The sequence below is a fragment of the Lontra canadensis genome, unplaced genomic scaffold (assembly GCF_010015895.1).
Source record: "Lontra canadensis isolate GAN:19392208 unplaced genomic scaffold, GSC_riverotter_1.0 scaffold1, whole genome shotgun sequence".
NCBI classification, from domain to species: Eukaryota; Metazoa; Chordata; class Mammalia; order Carnivora; family Mustelidae; genus Lontra; species Lontra canadensis.
In genome coordinates, this window is record NW_022630995.1 from 95,064,305 (window position 1) to 95,082,569 (window position 18,265).

Consider the following 18,265-nt stretch of genomic DNA (forward strand, 5'->3'; position numbering starts at 1 on the left):
CAGGCAGAGAGAGAGGAGGGAAGCAGGCTCCCTGCTGAGCAGAGAGCCCGATGCGGGGCTTGATCCCAGGACTCTGGGATCATGACCTGACCTGAGCTGAAGGCAGAGCCTTTAACCCACTGAGCCACCCAGGTGCCCCTGTCAGTTTTCAATATCATTTGTAAACTTATTTAGATGAGCCTACTGTCTTATACAAATATCCTGGTGTGGTCAGTAGGATTTGGTTAAGTAACAAATCTGTCATCACAAATAAGTTTTTTTTTTTTAAGATTTTATTTATTTATTTGACAGAGAGAGATCCCAAGTAGGCAGAAAGGCAGGCGGGGGTGCGGGGGGGAAGCAGGCTCCTGAGCAGGGAGCCTGATGCGGGGTTCGATCCCAGGACCCGGAGATCATGACCTGAGCCGAAGGCAGAGGCTTAACCCACTGAGCCACCCAGGCACCCCCACAAATAAGTTTGTAAACTTGTAATCATTACTTAATCCAAGAATTGTCATTGACAATTATAGCTGTACCTGCAACTCTGTTGCCTTAAAGAAAACAAAGCAAAACAAATAAAATTCATATAGGGGTGGCTCATTTTTTATCCTTATATAATAAAATCAATTGTATAAAATAATAATGAACAACCACATTATTTAGCTTAGAAATGATCACATTCTTAATTCTTTTCTTCACTTGAAAAAATAGGGTTTAAACCTTTTCAAGGATAGTTATCACAAAATATAAACTGCAAATAACACTGTCATTCTCCACAATGAGTTGCTATTTATTTTTATTTTTATTTTTTAAAGATGTTACTTATTTATTAGAGAGGAAGAGAGTGGGAGCATGAGCGAGGGGAGCAGCAGAAGCAGAAGCAGATTCCCCATTGATCAGGGAGACTGACTTGGGGATTGATTCCAGGACCATGGGATCATGACCTCAGCTGAAGGCAAACACTTAGCCAACTGAGCCACCCCAGCATCCCTATGAGTTACCATTTAAAATAAATATCATATATTTTAAAAAATCTGTTGTAATCTCATAGGAATGAAAAAGGTCTTATAATCTTTTGTAAAAAAATTTTATTTCAATCTTTTTAGCATTAATATAGGAGTATATTTGCATTTTTGTAATACCTTTCATACTATAACTTTCTGAAGCAACCTCTTCATGTTCATTAGTGATAGAAAAACTTTCACCGGGCATCTTAGTGGCTTAGTGGGTTAAGCCTCTGCCTTTGGCTTAGGTCATGATCCCAGGGTCCAGGGATCAAACCCTGCATCTGGCTCTCTGCTCAGTAGTAAGCCTGCTTCCCCCATCTCTTTGCCTGCCTCTCTGCCTACTTGTGATCTCTCTCTCTGTCAAATAAATAAATAAAATCTTTAAAAAAAAAAAAAAAAGAAGAAAAACTTTCAAAATTTAAAGTTAGGGTACTCTTTAAGAATATACTTAATGGCACTGCTATTTTATTTCTGCTAATTTAATTTCTATAATTGGCTACAAATAGCAACAGAAGAGAGGGTGCTATGCTAATTTGTTTTTTAAACTCACTGTATTTGAAAATTCTAATTCTAAAATATGAGTTGAATGTTTTCAAGAACTACTTGGTTGACAGATGTGCTAAATATGTTATTAATGGAAGGTAACTATTATTTGAAGAAATGCACTACCTCTTGTCTATTGAAGAATTGTTTTCTCTATATTTTTTAAACATAAAAATTATTTCTGCTAAATTCCTTTTCAAAATCTAATTCATAGTAGAAATTATGATTACATAGTTGCTTGATGAACTAAAAATGACTAGTTGCTCTTGTGTATATCTTGTGTTTTTTATGGTTGCTAGGAAATGGTCTGTCTTTTTATCTTATTTTTAATGTAGGCTTCATGCCCAAAGTGGGCTTGAACTCACGATCCTGAGATTAAGAGTCACATGCTCTACTGGGGCACCTGGGTGCCAGTCAGTTAAATGGCAGACTCTGGATTTTGGTTTAGGTTGTGATCCCAGGGTACTCTGATCAAACTCTGTGTCGGGCTCCATGCTCAGTGGGGAGCCTGCTTAAGGATTCTCTTTCTCCTCCTCCTGCCCCTCCCCTCGCTTTTGCGCTCTCTCTAAAATAAATAAATCTAAAAAAAAAAAAAAAGAGTCACATGCTCTACTGGCTGAGCCAGCCAGGTGCTCAGATTTCATTTTTTTTTTTAAATTTTATTTATTTGAGAAAGAGAGAGAGAGAACATGAGCGGGGTGAGACACAGAGGGAGAAGCAGACTCCCTGCTGACTAGAGTACCTGATGTGGGGCTCAATCCCAGGACCCCGGGATCATGACCTGAGCTGAAGGCAGACGCTTAACTAGCTGAGCCACCCATGTGCCCCTGATTTATTCTTTAAATTGATAACGCTTTTTACAATTTTTCCTCTTTTGGTTTCAAACTAATTTTTGAATTAAATGATCTGCATTAACATTAAGTATTAGGTTAGATGGGTGATTATTAGGTATGCAACAATTTTTTCTAGTGTTAAAATATTCAACTATGGGTTCCTGAGTGGTTCAGTTGGTTAAGTGTCTGCGTTCAGCTAGGGTCATGATCCCAGGGTACTGGGATCGAGCCCCACATTGGGCTCCCTGCTTGGCAGGGAGCGTTCTTCTCCCTCTCCCTCTGCCTGCCACTCTGGCTGCTTGTGCTCTCTCTGTCTCTCTGTCAAATAAATAAACAAAATACAATCTTAAAAAAAAATCAACTATAATTTTAGAATTAGGATCGCCTGGGTGGCTTAGTTGGTTAAATGTCTGACTCTTGATTTCAGCTCTGGTCCTGATCTCAGGGCTATGAGACTGCGCCCTGTGGTCGAGGCTTGGTGGGGACTCTGCCCAAGATTTTCTCTCTCCTGAGGCACCTGGGTGGCTCAGTTGGTTAAGTGTTGGCCTTCAGCTCAGGTCATGATCTCAGGCCCCAGAGCAGGCTCCCTGCTCAGTGGGGATTCTGCCTGTTCCTCTCCCTCTGCCCCTCCCACCACTCGTATGCACAAGCGCACAATAATACAATGCTCAAATAAATAAAATCTTAAAAATGATTCTCTCTTTCCTTCTGCCCCTTCCTCTTGTGTGCACATGTGTTCCCTCTCTCTCTCCAAATAACTAAATTTAGAAAGATTTTATTTATTTATTTGACGGAGAGAGAAAGAGAGAGAGAGAGAGAGAGCACAAGCAGGGGGAACAGCAGGCAGAGGGAGAAGGAGAAGCAGGCTCCCCAGTGAGCAAAGAGCCGGACACGGGGCTCGTGACCTGAGCCGAAGACAGACTCTTAACTGAGCCACCCAGGCTCCCCTCAAAATAAATAAATTAAAAAAAAATTAGGATTAGAATTTTTTTATTGCTGAGTTTTAAAATTAATTAGCATAGTACCTTACCTGCTGGAGGACTCGCTTGCCAGAGGTAGCTTGTTATATGTTTGTATGTACAGAAGTAAGATTGAAATGGCAAGTGTACTTTCAAATGGCAAGCTGTAAGTTTTGGGAGTATTTTCCAATAAAACTTATGAGCGGACTACAAAACTCTACTAGCTAACACACTTACTGATATTTTATTCTAGATCTTTTCCTTGGGAGATGAAGAGACTGCTTTTCTAGATGTTATCCCTAAACAATTAGAGAGAAAAACCTGTGACCCTAAGGTAAAATTTGTGAACAACTTTGATTTTCTAATCCACTGCCTTTTCCTGCTGTTTTTATACCACTCTCAGTTTTCATAGGCAGAAAGTTAATGAGCATAATGAATTAACCTGATTTTAGGAACAAGAAAAACTAATGACTGGTACCCCTCGTTTGACTTGAGCCCTTTCGCTTTACTAGTGAACTAATAATGCGTCACGCATATATATAATGCATACCCTAGAAATTGGAAGATAAATAAGCTGTAAATAATGAATGTTTTGCAGAGAACAAAATGAAGATCTTTATAGCCTTCAACATATAGGCTACTTTACCACTCCTACTTCTGTAAAAGTATATATAACCCAAGTTCTATCTAGTGCCATCTACTCCATATCAAAAATTTGTAGAGAAAGTAGCATATAAATACTTGGACTTTATAAATACTGATTCTATTCCTAATACCCAACAGACCTTTAAAGGCGATCTACATAGAAGCATAGAGAATAAGGTGTCTGTTGCTTGTGGAGAATGTGTATTCTCCATCAAACAAATTAGAAATATACAGAGTCTAACAGGTGAGACTTTTTTAGTTGAACTGTGTATGTTTTAAAATTTAGAATATTTTCAACAAAAGTTCTGTATAAGGGATATTTAGATTTGATTTTCCTTTCAAATGTGTGATTTAGAATCTTCATTTTAAAATAAGTGAATATTCAGATTATTTACTATCATAACTTTGTTAATTTATCAGTTAGAAATAAATTCATCCTTTATTTACATTTCTTTGGTTGTATTAGCAATCTTAATTTTTTCTTAAAGATTTTATTGATTTATTTGACAGAGAGATCACAAGTAGGCAGAGCAATAGGCAGAGAAACAGGGAGAAGCAGGCTCCCCACGGAGCAGAGAGCCTGATGTGGGCCTCGATCACAAGACCCTGGGATCATGACCTGAGCTGAAGGCAGAGGCTCAACCCACTGAGCCACCCAGGTGCTCTAAGCAATCTTAATTTTCCACTTTCTGGGTAGATTTGTCACCCAGTGAGGAATAAAAATCCTAGAACCCCTCAAGGGGGCAGTAGAGAAAGCTATTTGAAGACTGAGAGCAGATCAGGTCTCTGAGGATGTGACGGTACCTTTCTGAAGTACACGCCTGTATTGGCATCATATTCTTAGGACTTTGTTCTCAGAGCAATAGGATCAGATCTTCTGGGAGGCAGAGAGCCCACCATCCCTCTTCTGGGAAGCCTGATAGTTTACAAAATGCCTGAACAAAGGAAAATGCTTTCTGTATTTCTTTCCTTACTTCCTATTACATGTTTATTGACTGCTTCCAATATGCCAAGCATGGTGTTAAATGCACGTGGTACCCTGATGAAACCAACAGGTCTCTCCCCTCAAGAAGTTTATAGTACAGTTAGGATATAGATGAAAAGAAACTTCATTATAGTATAATGTGGTAAGTCTATAATGCAAAGTTGTATAATGTACATGGGATGCACAGAGAAAGGAGCAACTATATTTTTCTGGTTTAATTAGTCCATTGTAACTATAGTTTTTGTGCTCCTTATTAAAAATTCATATTTATTAATGTTGAACTTGAATTCAATTAAATCAATAACCAAATTATGTTTTATAATTAGCATGTGTTAGGATAATAGGAGTTTTTCTGGTTTTTCAGTATTATTCACTTAATAATTATTTACATTAATATTTAATAAGAAAGCTAACTTGTGATTTATTTCCTGTATATATATACATTGTGACTGTATATCAATATGTACTTATTGCAATACTCATTTTTAATAATTTATTTGTAGCCTGTTGAGTTTCAAGGGCACCAAGTGAAAGGATCAGCTACTAGTGCTCTGATGGTCAGAGGACACAGCTCACAGCTAGAATGCGGTCAGTTTCCAGATAGTATTGAGTATGAAAACTACAGGACAGACACTTGTTTATTGACACCAAAATTGACTAGTGCTTGTATGCAGATTGATTTCTTGCAGGTAAAAATATTTTATATAGTTGCACCTTGCCAAATCATTGTCTTTATGTCAATACTAAATTTTATGAAGAAATATTTAAATCTTTGAACAAATAAAAGTTATCCTTACCCCCACTTCTCTAAAGTATGACACTAAGCACCTCTCAATTGCTACCAAATAGAGTTCATAAGAGAATGATATGCATATATTCAAAACAGTGTCTGGTCAAGAGATTAATATTTTTTTTTCCCAAAGATTTTATCTATTTATTTGACAGAGAGAGAGAGAGCACAGCAGAGAGCACCCATCAAGCAGAGAGTCCAGTGCGGGGCTCGATCCCAGGACCCTGAGACCATGACCGAGCTGAAGGCAGAGGCTTAACCCACTGAGCCACCCAGGCGCCCCTATAAGATATATTTTAAGGCAAAATGACCAGGCCTACCTAAGTGTGGCAGATTGCATATAGTAGTCTCTAAACTTCAAAAAATATTCTGTATTTCATCAAATTCCCAGGTACTATCACTGATTAAAAGAAGCACCATTATGGGGTACCTGGGTGGCTCAGTCAGTTAAGCATCTGGCTTCAGCTCAGATCATAATCCCAGAATCCTGGGATCAAATCCCTCATCCTTCTCAGCCTTCTCCCTCTGCCTCTGCTGCTCCCCCTACTTGTGCTCTCTCACTCTCTCTGTATCAAATAAATAAATAAAATATTTTTTTCCTTTAAAGATTTTATTTATTTATTTGACAGAGAGTACAAGTAGGCAGAGAGGCAGGCAGAGGGAGAGGGAGAAGCAGACTCCCCGCTGAGCAGGGACCCTGATTCGGGGCTTGATCCCAGGCCTGTGGGATCATAACCTGAGCCGAAGGCAGCCACTTAACCAACGGAGCCACCCAGGCACCCCAATAAATAAAATCTTAAAAATCTTAAAAAAAAAAAGAAAAAATAAAAGCACCATTATATACCACTAATAAAGAAGAGCAGTTAACATTATACTGTGCTTCATCACTTTGACTTTTTTATTAAAAACTTTGTTATTGTGGTGGAGTGCCTGGGTGGCTCAGTTGGTTAAGCATCCAACTCTTGATCTCAGCTCAGGTCTTGCTCTCAGGGTTGTGAGTTTGAGCTTCATGTTGGGCTGTGCGCTTGGTATGGAGCCTACTTAAAAACAAAAAAACTTTTATTATGGTAAAAAAAAATCATAAAATTTATAATCTTACCTATTTTTATGTGTACAGTTAAGTCATGTGAAATGTATTTACAATGTCGTGAAGCCTATCTCTAGAACTTTTTCACTTCCACTTAGATTTTTGATGTTTTGCTTGTTGTAAGAAGTCTTGGATTTATTTGGGTGTAGATATTTTAATGATATATCACACTGCTTTTCCTCCTTGCCCTCTGTGAATGCAATACTTTTTTGTTCAGTGGCAAATGGTAATGTTATCCTTTTGAAGATGTTTAAATGGCAAAATTACATAACAAGTAATGTTAATGCAAACTCATGCTTAAGTGATTATTGTAGGAACAGTATGACTAACTTGCATTTGGTTTCACTTGTACAGCAATGCCAGCAGTGTTACGACTATTGCCAGTGCTATAGGGATGTAACAAGGTCCTCACTGTTAGAGTGCATCCTTTATCTCAGTGATGTTAAGATATAAGAAATGTGAATGTAAGCATTGATGATATATAATGTATTCTGCTTTCCCTGAATTGACTTCATAACGTACTGCTTCTGTTCTTCTGTGTCTCAAGTTATAACCACAAACTTATATGTGTGTGTGTGTGTGTGTGTGTGAGAGTGAGTATGCGCGTGCATATAGGGAGGTAGATAAAGATACAGATATGTACACACACACACTTTATCTTTTTACTAAATAAACTGATGAATGGATCTCTTTTCTAGTTCCCAGATGAAGAAAACTTTCCAAAAGGAGGTATTGGCTTTCATATTGAAGATAATTTTCAAGTGAGAGCTGAGTCTAATAAGAACTCAATTGAAAATGACTGTAAGTAAATTCTAAGTAAAATATAACATTAAAAATTTATTTGACATTGAACAGACTGTTACATAAAAATCCATGCTTTTTTTTCTTCTCCACAGTTATTTTAGATTTCTCTCCTAAAAATTCAGAACGTTCATATCATTATTTGGATTATAATTTTAAATCAGCAGAGAAGACTTCATGGGAAGGAAATAAGGTATAATGTAAGGAGAACTCTAATGGTTGAGAGTAAAAAATCTTGGTAATCTTGGGAAGCCTGGGTGACTTAGTCAGTGAAGTGGCTGACTCTTGATTTCGACTCAGGTCATGATCTTAGGGTCCTGGGATTGGGCCGAGTCAGGTGCCACACTTGGCTTGGCAGGGAGTCTGCTATAGAGATTCTCTCTCCTCTCCTACCACCTCTCCCCCTGCTCATTCATGCTCGCTCTCTCTTTCTCTCTCAAATAAATTAATAAATCTTTAAAAACAAATCTTGGTGGGGTGCCTGGGTGGCTCAGTGGATTAAAGCCTCTGCCTTCGACTCAGGTCATGATCCCAGGGTCCTGGGTTCGAGCCCCGCATCGGGCTCTCTGCTCAGCGGGGAGCCTGCTTCCTTCCTTCTCTCCCTCTGCCTGCCTCTCTGCCTACTTGTGTTCTTGGTCTGTCAAATAAATAAATAAAATCTTAAAAAAAAAAAAATCTTGGTAATCTTAGAAGAAATGAATCCCGCAAGAACTAAAAAGATAAAAATCTTACGATTTTTTTTAAGCATGATCAAGAAAGTTTACCAATAATCAACATTATTTTAGTGATAAAATATCAGTATAGTTTGTTAGAATAAATGAGAAGGGAGAGCATGCACATGCCATGCAGATATCTGAAGCATTCCAGGTACAAGGAATAGCAAGTGTAGAGGTTTTGAGGCAGGGGAATGCTGGCCAATTTATAGAACAACAAGGAGATAGCCCTGGAATGAAGGGAGGGAGGGAGGGAGGAAGGAAAGGAAGGAAGGAAGGAAGGAAGGAAGGGAGGGAGGGAGGGAGGGAGGGAGGGAGGGAGGGGAGAGTGGTAGGAAGTTAGATCAAAGTGGAAGTAAGGGGCTGATCTTACAGGGGTGCTGCACAGGACATTTTCAGAACCTTCTTGTACTTTGAGAGAGTTTTGGAATCATTAGAGTTTTAATGAGAGGAAATGGTTGAACTTACGTTTAGAAAGAACTCTGTGGCCAGTTTGTAGAGAATGCACTGTGACGGTAATTCTCTGTGTAATACTCAGAACTGCCTATTATTGTTACTTTTGTTGAAGGTGCAATACAATGGAGACTGCATAGGTTTGAATGCCAACTCTGCTGCTAATAAGCCGGGTGAATTTAAACAAATTTAATTGCTTACCTACTCTTTTTCTCAGTTCTCTCAGTGGTAAAATAAGGAAAATAGGAGTACCAGTCTCATATGGTTGTGGTAAGGATCACATATACAGTGCTTAGGATAGAACCTGGCACACAGTAAAAATATGTAAATATAATAAGACTATTACTATGGTGATGATTGAATGTAATTTCTCATTAGTTTGTTTCTTCTACTATACTGAAGTCCTAGAGTGTGGGGATCATGAGTATTCATCTTCACATCCTTTTTTCCTAGCACAGCACCTGGAAACAAGTGGCTAATCAAGAAAGTATTCTAAAATTTATATATAATTTTTTATCTTTATTGTAAACTACTAAAAAAAAAATACACGAATACAATCTAATAAGTTTAAACCATTCAGAAGTACATAAAGTTACAAGAACATTTTCCCCCTAATTCCACCTCCATTAGAAACCAACCATTCTTTTTTTTTTTTTTTTACACTAACCATTCTTAACAGTTTGGTATGAATTCTTCTAAACTTTTATTGTTTTATTCTATTGTTATACAAATATATATGTAAGTGTGTGTGTGTATATATATATGTATATATATATATATAAATAAATAATGTGGTCATATTAGGTTTTTAAGGTGATTAATTTCTGGAAGCAAAAAGAAAATTAAATACTGTTTTAAGGAGAATAACATAATGAATAATATGATTATTCAGGTCTAGAATATATCAAAAGAGTTCCCTCCATTTTGGAGTAATATTTTGAAATTTAGGTCAACTGTAGGTAAACCCTAGACCTGAGGACATTAGAAAGCTGTTCATTCCTTGAGTCAACAGGAAGTTTTACTTTCAAGCTCCAAACCATGAGGTCTGAGTTCATCTTAAGCCCCATCAACTAGAGATTCATCTTTTTTTTTAAATTTAATTTTTTTAAATTTTTTATAAACATATAATATATTTTTATGCCCAGGGGTACAGGTCTGTGAATTGCCAGGTTTACACACTTCACAGTACTCTCCATAGCACATACCCTCCCCAGTGTCCATAACCCCACCCCCCTTCTCCCAAGCCCCTCCCCCCAGCAACCCTCAGTTTGTTTTGTGAGATTAAGAGTCACTTATGGTTTGTCTCCCTCCCAATCCCATCTTGTTTCATTTATTCTTCTCCTACCCCCTTAACTCCCCATGTTGCATCTGTACTTCCTCATATCAGGGAGATCATATGACAGTTGTCTTTCTCCGATTGACTTATTTCGCTAAGCATGATACCCTCTAGTTCCATCCACGTCGTCGCAAATGGCAAGATTTCATTTCTTTTGATGGCTGCATAGTATTCCATTGTGTATATATACCACATCTTCTTTATCCAGTCATCTGTTGATGGACATCTAGGTTCTTTCCACAGTTTGGCTATTGTAGACATTGCTGCTATAAACATTCGGGTGCACGTGCCCCTTCGGATCACTTTGTTTGTATCTTTAGGGTAAATACCCAGCAGTGCAATTGCTGGGTCATAGGGTAGTTCTATTTTCAACATTTTGAGGAACCTCCATGCTGTTTTCCAGAGTGGTTGCTCCAGCTTGCATTCCACCAACAGTGTAGGAGGGTTCCCCTTTCTCCACATCCTTGCCAGCATCTGTCATTTCCTGACTTGTTAATTTTAGCCATTCTGACTGGTGTGAGGTGATATCTCATTGTGGTTTTGATTTGTATTTCCTTGATGCCGAGTGATATGAAGCACTTTTTCATGTGTCTGTTGGCCATCTGGATGTCTTCTTTGCAGAAATGTCTGTTCATGTCTTCTGCCCATTTCTTGATTGGATTATTTGTTCTTTGGGTGTTGAGTTTGCTAAGTTCTTTATAGGCTTTGGACACTAGCCCTTTATCTGATATGTCGTTTGCAAATATCTTCTCCCATTCTGTCAGTTGTCTTTTGGTTTTGTTAACTGTTTCCTTTGCTGTGCAAAAGGTTTTAATCTTGGTAAAATCCCAATAGTTCATTTTGCCCTTGCTTCCCTTGCCTTTGGCGATGTTCCTAGGAAGATGTTGCTGCGGCTGAGGTCGAAGAGGTTGCTGCCTGTGTTCTCCTCAAGGATTTTGATGGATTTCTTTCTCACATTGAGGTCCTTCATCCATTTTGAGTCTATTTTTGTGTGTGGTGTAAGGAAATGGTCCAATTTCATTTTTCTGCATGTGGCTTTCCAATTTTCCCAACACCATTTATTGAAGAGGCTGTCTTTTTTCCATTGGACATTCTTTCCTGCTTTGTCGAAGATTAGTTGACCATAGAGTTGAGGGTCTATTTCTGGGCTCTCTATTCTGTTCCATTGATCTATGTGTCTGTTTTTATGCCAGTACCATGCTGTCTTGATGATGACAGCTTTGTAATAGAGCTTGAAGTCCGGAATTGTGATGCCACCAACATTGGCTTTCTTTTTCAATATTGCTTTGGCTATTCGAGGTCTTTTCTGGTTTCATATAAATTTTAGGATTATTTGTTCCATTTCTTTGAAAAAAATGGATGGTATTTTGATAGGAATTGCATTAAACGTGTAGATTGCTTTAGGTAGCATAGACATTTTCACAATATTTATTCTTCCAATCCAGGAGCATGGAACATTTTTCCTTTTCTTTGTGTCTTCCTCAATTTCTTTCATGAGTACTTTATAGTTTTCTGAGTATAGATTCTTAGCCTCTTTGGTTAGGTTTATTCCTAGGTATCTTATAGTTTTGGGTGCAATTGTAAATGGGATTGACTCCTTAATTTCTCTTTCTTCTGTCTTGTTGTTGGTGTAGAGAAATGCAACTGATTTCTGTGCATTGATTTTATATCCTGACACTTTACTGAATTCCTGAACAAGTTCTAGCAGTTTTGGGAGTGGAGTCTTTTGGGTTTTCCACATATAGTATCATATCATCTGCGAAGAGTGATAGTTTGACTTCTTATCTGCTGATTTGGATGTCTTTAATTTCCTTTTGTTGTCTGATTGCTGAGGCTAGGACTTCTAGTACTATGTTGAATAGCAGTGGTGATAACGGACATCCCTGCCGTGTTCCTGACCTTAGCGGAAAAGCTTTCAGCTTTTCTCCATTGAGAATGATATTTGTGGTGGGTTTTTCATAGATGGCTTTGATAATATTGAGGTATGTGCCCTCTATCCCTACACTTTGAAGAGTTTTGATCAGGAAGGGGTGCTGTACTTTGTCAAATGCTTTTTCAGCATCTATTGAGAGTAATCATATGCTTCTTATTCTTTCTTTTATTAATGTGTTGTATCACATTGATTGATTTGCAGATGTTGAACCAACCTTGCAGTCCTGGAATAAATCCCACTTGGTCGTGGTGAATAATCCTTTTAATGTACTGTTGAACCCTATTGGCTAGTATTTTGGAGAGAATTTTCGCATCTGTGTTCATCAAGGATATTGGTCTGTAGTTCTCTTTTTTGATGGGATCCTTGTCTGGTTTTGGGATCAAGGTGATGCTGGCCTCGTAAATAAGTTAGGGAGTTTTCCTTCCATTTCTATTTTTTGGAACAGTTTCAGGAGAATAGGAATTCGTTCTTCTTTAAATGTTTGGTAGAATTCCCCTGGGAAGCCGTCTGGCCTTGGGCTTTTGTTTGTTTGGAGATTTTTGATGACTGTTTCAATCTCCTTACTGGTTATGGGTCTGTTCAGGCTTTCTATTTCTTCCTGGTTCAGTTGTGGTAGTTTATATGTCTCTAGGAATGCATCCATTTCTTCCAGATTATCAAATTTGTTGGCGTAGAGTTGCTCATAGTATGTTCTTATAATTGTCTGTATTTCTTTGGTGTTAGTTGTGATCTCTCCTCTTTCATTCATGATTTTATTTATTTGGGTCCTTTCTCTTTTCTTTTTGATAAGTGTGGCCAGGGGTTTATCAATCTTATTAATTCTTTCAAAGAACCAGTTCCTAGTTTCGTTGATTTGTTCTATTGTTATTTTGGTTTCTATTTCATTGATTTCTGCTCTGATCTTTATGATTTCTCTTCTCCTGCTGGGTTTAGGGTTTCTTTCTTGTTCTTTCTCCAGCTCCTTTAGGTGTAGGGTTAGGTTGTGTACCTGAGACCTTTCTTGGTTCTTGAGAAAGGCTTGTACCGCTATATATTTTCCTCTCAGGACTGCCTTTGTTGTGTCCCACAGATTTTGAACCGTTGTGTTTTCATTATCATTTGTTTCCATGAATTTTTTTAATTCTTCTTTAATTTCCTGGTTGACCCATTCATTCTTTAGAAGGATGCTGTTTAGTCTCCATGTATGTGGGTTCTTTCCAAATTTCCTCTTGTGATTGAGTTCTAGTTTCAGAGCATTGTGGTCTGAAAATATGCAGGGAATGATCCCAATCTTTTGATACCGGTTGAGATCTGATTTAGAACCGAGGATGTGATCTATTCTGGAGAATGTTCCATGTGCACTAGAGAAGAATGTGTATTCTGTTGCTTTGGGATGAAATGTTCTGAATATATCTGTGATGTCCATCTGGTCCAGTGTGTCATTTAAGGCCTTTATTTCCTTGTTGATCTTTTGCTTGGATGATCTGTCCATTTAAGTGAGGGAAGTGTTAAAGTCCCCTACTATTATTGTATTATTGTCGATGTGTTTCTTTGATTTTGTTATTAATTGGTTTATATAGTTGGCTGCTCCCACGTTAGGGGCATGGATATTTACAATTGTTAGATCTTCTTGTTGGACAGATCCTTTGAGTATGATATAGTGTCCTTCCTCATCTCTTATTATAGTCTTTGGCTTAAAATCTAATTGATCTGATCTAAGGATTGCCACTCCTGCTTTCTTCTGATGTCTGTTAGCATGGTAAATTCTTTTCCACCCCCTCACTTTAAATCTGGAGGTGTCTTTGGGTTTAAAATGAGTTTCTTGTAGGCAACATATAGGTGGGTTTTGTTTTTTTTATCCATTCTGATACTCTGTGTCTTTTGATTGGGGCATTTAGCCCATTTACATTCAGGGTAACTATTGAGAGATATGAATTTAGTGCCACTGTATTGCCTGTAAGGTGACTGTTACTGTATATTGTCTCTGTTCCTTTCTGATCTACTACTTTTAGGGTCTCTCTTTGCTTAGTGAACCCCTTTCAATATTTCCTGTAGAGCTGGTTTGGTGTTTGCAAATTCTTTCATTTTTTGTTTGTCCTGGAAGCTTTTTATCTCTCCTTCTATTTTCAATGATAGCCTAGCTGGATATAGTATTCTTGGCCGCATGTTTTTCTTGTTTAGTGCTCTGAATATATCATGCTAGCTCTTTCTGGCCTGCCAGGTCTCTGTGGATAAGTCTGCTGTCAATCTAATATTTTTACCATTGTATGTTACAGACTTCTTTTCCCCGGCTGCTTTCAGGATTTTCTCTTTGTCACTAAGACTTGTAAGTTTTACTATTAGGTGACGGGGTGTGGACCTATTCTTATTGATTTAAGGGGGGTTCTCTGCACCTTCTGGATTTTGATTCTTGTTCCCTTTTCCATATTGGGGAAATTCTCTCCAATAATTCTCTCCAATATACCTTCTGCTCCCCTCTCTCTTTCTTCTTCTTCTGGAATCCCAATTATTCTAATGTTGTTTCGTCTTATGGTGTCACTTATCTCTCGAATTCTCCTCTCGTAGTCCAGTAGCTGTTCGTCCCTCTTTTGCTCATCTTCTTTATTCTCTGTCATTTGGTCTTCTATATTGCTAATTCTTTCTTCTGCCTCATTTATCCTAGCAGTGAGAGACTCCATTTTTGATTGCACATCATTAATAGTTTTTTTTATTTCAACTTGGTTAGATTTTAGTTCTTTTATTTCTCCAGAAAGGGCTTTTATATCTCCCTAGAGGGTTTCTCTAATATCTTCCATGCCTTTTTCGAGGCTGGCTAGAACCTTGAGAATCGTCATTCTGAACTCTAGATCTGACATATTACCAGTGTCTGTATTGATTAGGTCCCTAGCCTTCGGTACTGCCTCTTGTTCTTTTTTTTTGTGGTGAATATTTTTCCGCCTTGTCATTTTGTCCAGATAAGAGTATATGAAGGAGCAAGTAAAATACTAAAAGGGTGGCAAAGACCCCAGGAAAATATGCTTTAACCAAATCAGAAGAGATCCCGAATCGTGAGGGGGGGAGAAAGGGGTTAATAAAAGGTTCAGAAAGAAAAAAAAAAAAAAAGGAACAATTAAAAAAAGAAAACGAATAAAGGAAAAATATAAAAAAGAAAAAATATATATATATTAGATAAACTAGTTAAAAAACATTAAAAAAAAGAAAAGGATAAAAGTTAAAAAGAATTTAGCAGAAGAAGAGAGAATAAAAAAATTGAAAAAAAATTAAATTTACTGCAAGACTAAAGAATCATGGGGAGAAAGCCATGAGCTCCATGCTTTGCTTTCTCCTCCTCTGGAATTCCGCTGCTCTCCTTGGTATTGAACCTGCACTCCTTGGTAGGTAAACTTGGCCCTGGCTGGATTTCTTGTTCATCTTCTGGGGGAGGGGCCTGTTGTAATGATTCTCAAGTGTCTTTACCCCAGGCCTACTTACCAGGGGCCGGGCCGAGTAATCTGCTCTGGTTTGCTTTCGGGAGCTTTTGTTCCCTGAGCGCTTTCCATAGATTTCCAGAGGATGGGAATGAAAATGGCGGCCTGCCAGTCTCAGGCCTGGAGGAGCCGAGAGCTCGGGGCCCCACTCCTTAGTGCGCCCTCAGAGAACAGCGCCCATTTACTCCTGTCTCCCTGGCCTCCGGCCTCGCTCTGAGCTCACCTAGCCTGGGACTGGTTCAAGGTAACCCCGAGCTGAGAGCTCACTTCTCGGCTCTGTCTCCGTAGCCGGCTTCCCCGTTCTAATACCTGCAAGCTCTGTGACACTCAGACACCCCTGATCCTTCTGTGACCTTGGGGTCCTGAGGCCACGCTGACCCTGCGTGGGCTTCGTCCCGGTTTAGCCTCTGGAGCGATGTCCCTCAGCGGAACAGACTTTTAAAAGTCCTGATTTTGTGCTCCGTTGCTCCGCTGCTTGCCGGGAGCTGGCCCCTCCCTCCGCAGTCTATCTTCCCGTCGCTTTGGATTCACTTCTCCGCCAGTCCTACCTTTCAGAAAGTGGTTGATTTTCTGTTCTAGAATTGCTGTTCTTTTTCTCTTTGATCTCCCGTTGGATTTGTAGGTGTTTGCAATCTTTAGATAAGCTATCTAGCTGATCTCCTGCTACCTGAAGTAGTCTCAGCCTGCTACTTCTCCGCCATCTTGACTCCTCCTCTTCATGGTTCTAGTCTTAGCTGTATTTTCTTTTCACACATCTTACCTTCCTATAAATCTACACTTCGTAGGAGACAAGGATTTCAGGTGAGGAATTGCAGTACCTCGGTGCCTCTAGTGGCTCCCGCAGCATCGAGATTCATCTTTAGAACCAAATCCGCACAACCCCTATCAATCTAAATCAGAATCTGACCCATTTCAAATAAATCCAATAGCTTTTATTATTTATTTATTTATTTAAAAGATTTTATTTATTTATTTGACAGAGAGAGAGAGAGCAGAAACAGGGTGAGGGGCCAAGGGAGAAGCAGGCTCCCTGGGGAGCCTAATGTGGGACTTGATCCCAGGACTGTGGGATCGTGACCTGAGCCCAAGGTTGACACTTAACTGACTGAGCCACCCACTGACTGGACAACATAAATCCAATAGTTTTTAATGTTCTGTATTTTACTTTCTATGATTATTATTGACTTTAATGAGTTTATTCTATCCTGCCCCTTTGGGAAGAATCTTTGTCCTGCTATAACTCTACATAATGTGCTTGAAAGCATTATTTTTATAATGTAGATTACTAGAATTCATTCAAGCTATAGGGGGAAAAGTGTAATAACATTTTGGTCAGTAGTCTTGTTTTTTTCTTTCTGAATAGGCGATATCACCAGAACAAAAGATCTCTACACTAAACCCTGTTTCTACTTTTACTTTGAACTCAAGAGATGAAGACTTTGTGCTGGAATTCTCTGAGGAGTCCCTGAAAGAAAGAACTTTACCTGGTGACCGTCACTTCCTCAACTTAGTTACTATCAAAGTGCTCTAATACCTCTCTGTGTAAAATGAAGTTTTTAATTTGAGCAATTGTTACTAAACTAAAAGTATCTTAGGACCAGATTCTATGTCGTATCCCTCAAGCCTTTCCTTTTTCTATTCCAGATGGCACTTACTTCCAAATACTGTATTTCCTTTTAATTCGAAGGTTCCTTCTTACTTCTGTCATTTTCTCATTATGGACATCTGAAATTGTCTTCTGTCATTACGGTTCTTTTCACAGCTCTATCTCCAGAGCCAGGCCCCTCTATTGCCCACTCCCCTCCCAGGGGAACAGTTCATTGTCAATGTCTCATCTACACCATAGGTTGACTTTGTTCTAACCTCTTTCTTTCCTCTGATTTTCTTAGGGGTCTCTTCAACTGCTGCTTCCGCAGTTGCATTTTCAGGTCTTTTTTTTTACTACTACCTATGAGTAAATTCCTACTTTGTGACAGGTATAGTACGTTCTGTAGGATCCTTTCCTTTAACTTTTCTTTTTCTCTCTCTTTTCTTATAATTTCACCAGCGGATCTGCACCTGATTCCAACGCTGTGTTGGGTAAGGGGTGAAGTTGTAGGTAATTTTTTTGGTCATGAGTGGATGATACAAAAAAGAAAAACTTTGTAATGTGAATGAGTAGTTGTGTTGGAAAAGGTTTAGTGGGTATGGTTAGTAGAGAAAAGAAGGTAAGGAAGAGTCAGTGTGGGAGGAGTGGGTATCCAAACAAGTGAAGTGACAATGAAATAATAGATAATTTTCATAGTTAAGCCATGGGTCTTTCTTTATTTTTAAAAATTTTTATTTTTAATTTTTTATTCAAGTATAATTAACATGTAGTATTTAATTAGCTTCGGTTGTAGAATACAATGATGCAACAATTTTATACATTTCTCAATGCCTATTGAGATAAGTGTGCTCTTAATCTCCTTTATCTGTTTCACTCCTTCCCCCACCCACCTCCCCTCTAGCAACTACCAGTTTATTCTCTGTATTTAAGAATCTGTTTTTTGTTTATCTCTTTTTATCTTTTTTTTTTCTTAAATTCCACATATGGATGAAATCATATGGTATTCGTCTTTCTCTGACTTATTTTGCTTAGTATTATACCCTCTAGGTCCATCTATGTTGTTGCAAATGGCAAGAATTCATTCTTTTTCTTGGCCGAGTAATATTCCATTCTGTGTGTGTGTGTGTGTGTGTGTGTGTGTGTGTGTGTGTGTGTACTCTGCATCTT

General features: G+C 38.5%; 1 protein-coding gene across 1 annotated transcript in view; it reads left to right on the forward strand.

Moving 5' to 3' along the window:
* ZGRF1 (zinc finger GRF-type containing 1) overlaps positions 1 to 18,265 on the forward strand; it is an 88,269-nt gene that overhangs the window by 27,387 nt on the left and 42,617 nt on the right. Inside the window, exons 9-14 of the mRNA XM_032856764.1 lie at positions 175 to 209; positions 3,575 to 3,655; positions 5,455 to 5,640; positions 7,527 to 7,629; positions 7,725 to 7,822; positions 16,874 to 16,997. Coding sequence (XP_032712655.1) covers positions 175 to 209; positions 3,575 to 3,655; positions 5,455 to 5,640; positions 7,527 to 7,629; positions 7,725 to 7,822; positions 16,874 to 16,997 — 627 coding nt within the window. The remainder of the gene's footprint in view (positions 1 to 174; positions 210 to 3,574; positions 3,656 to 5,454; positions 5,641 to 7,526; positions 7,630 to 7,724; positions 7,823 to 16,873; positions 16,998 to 18,265) is intronic.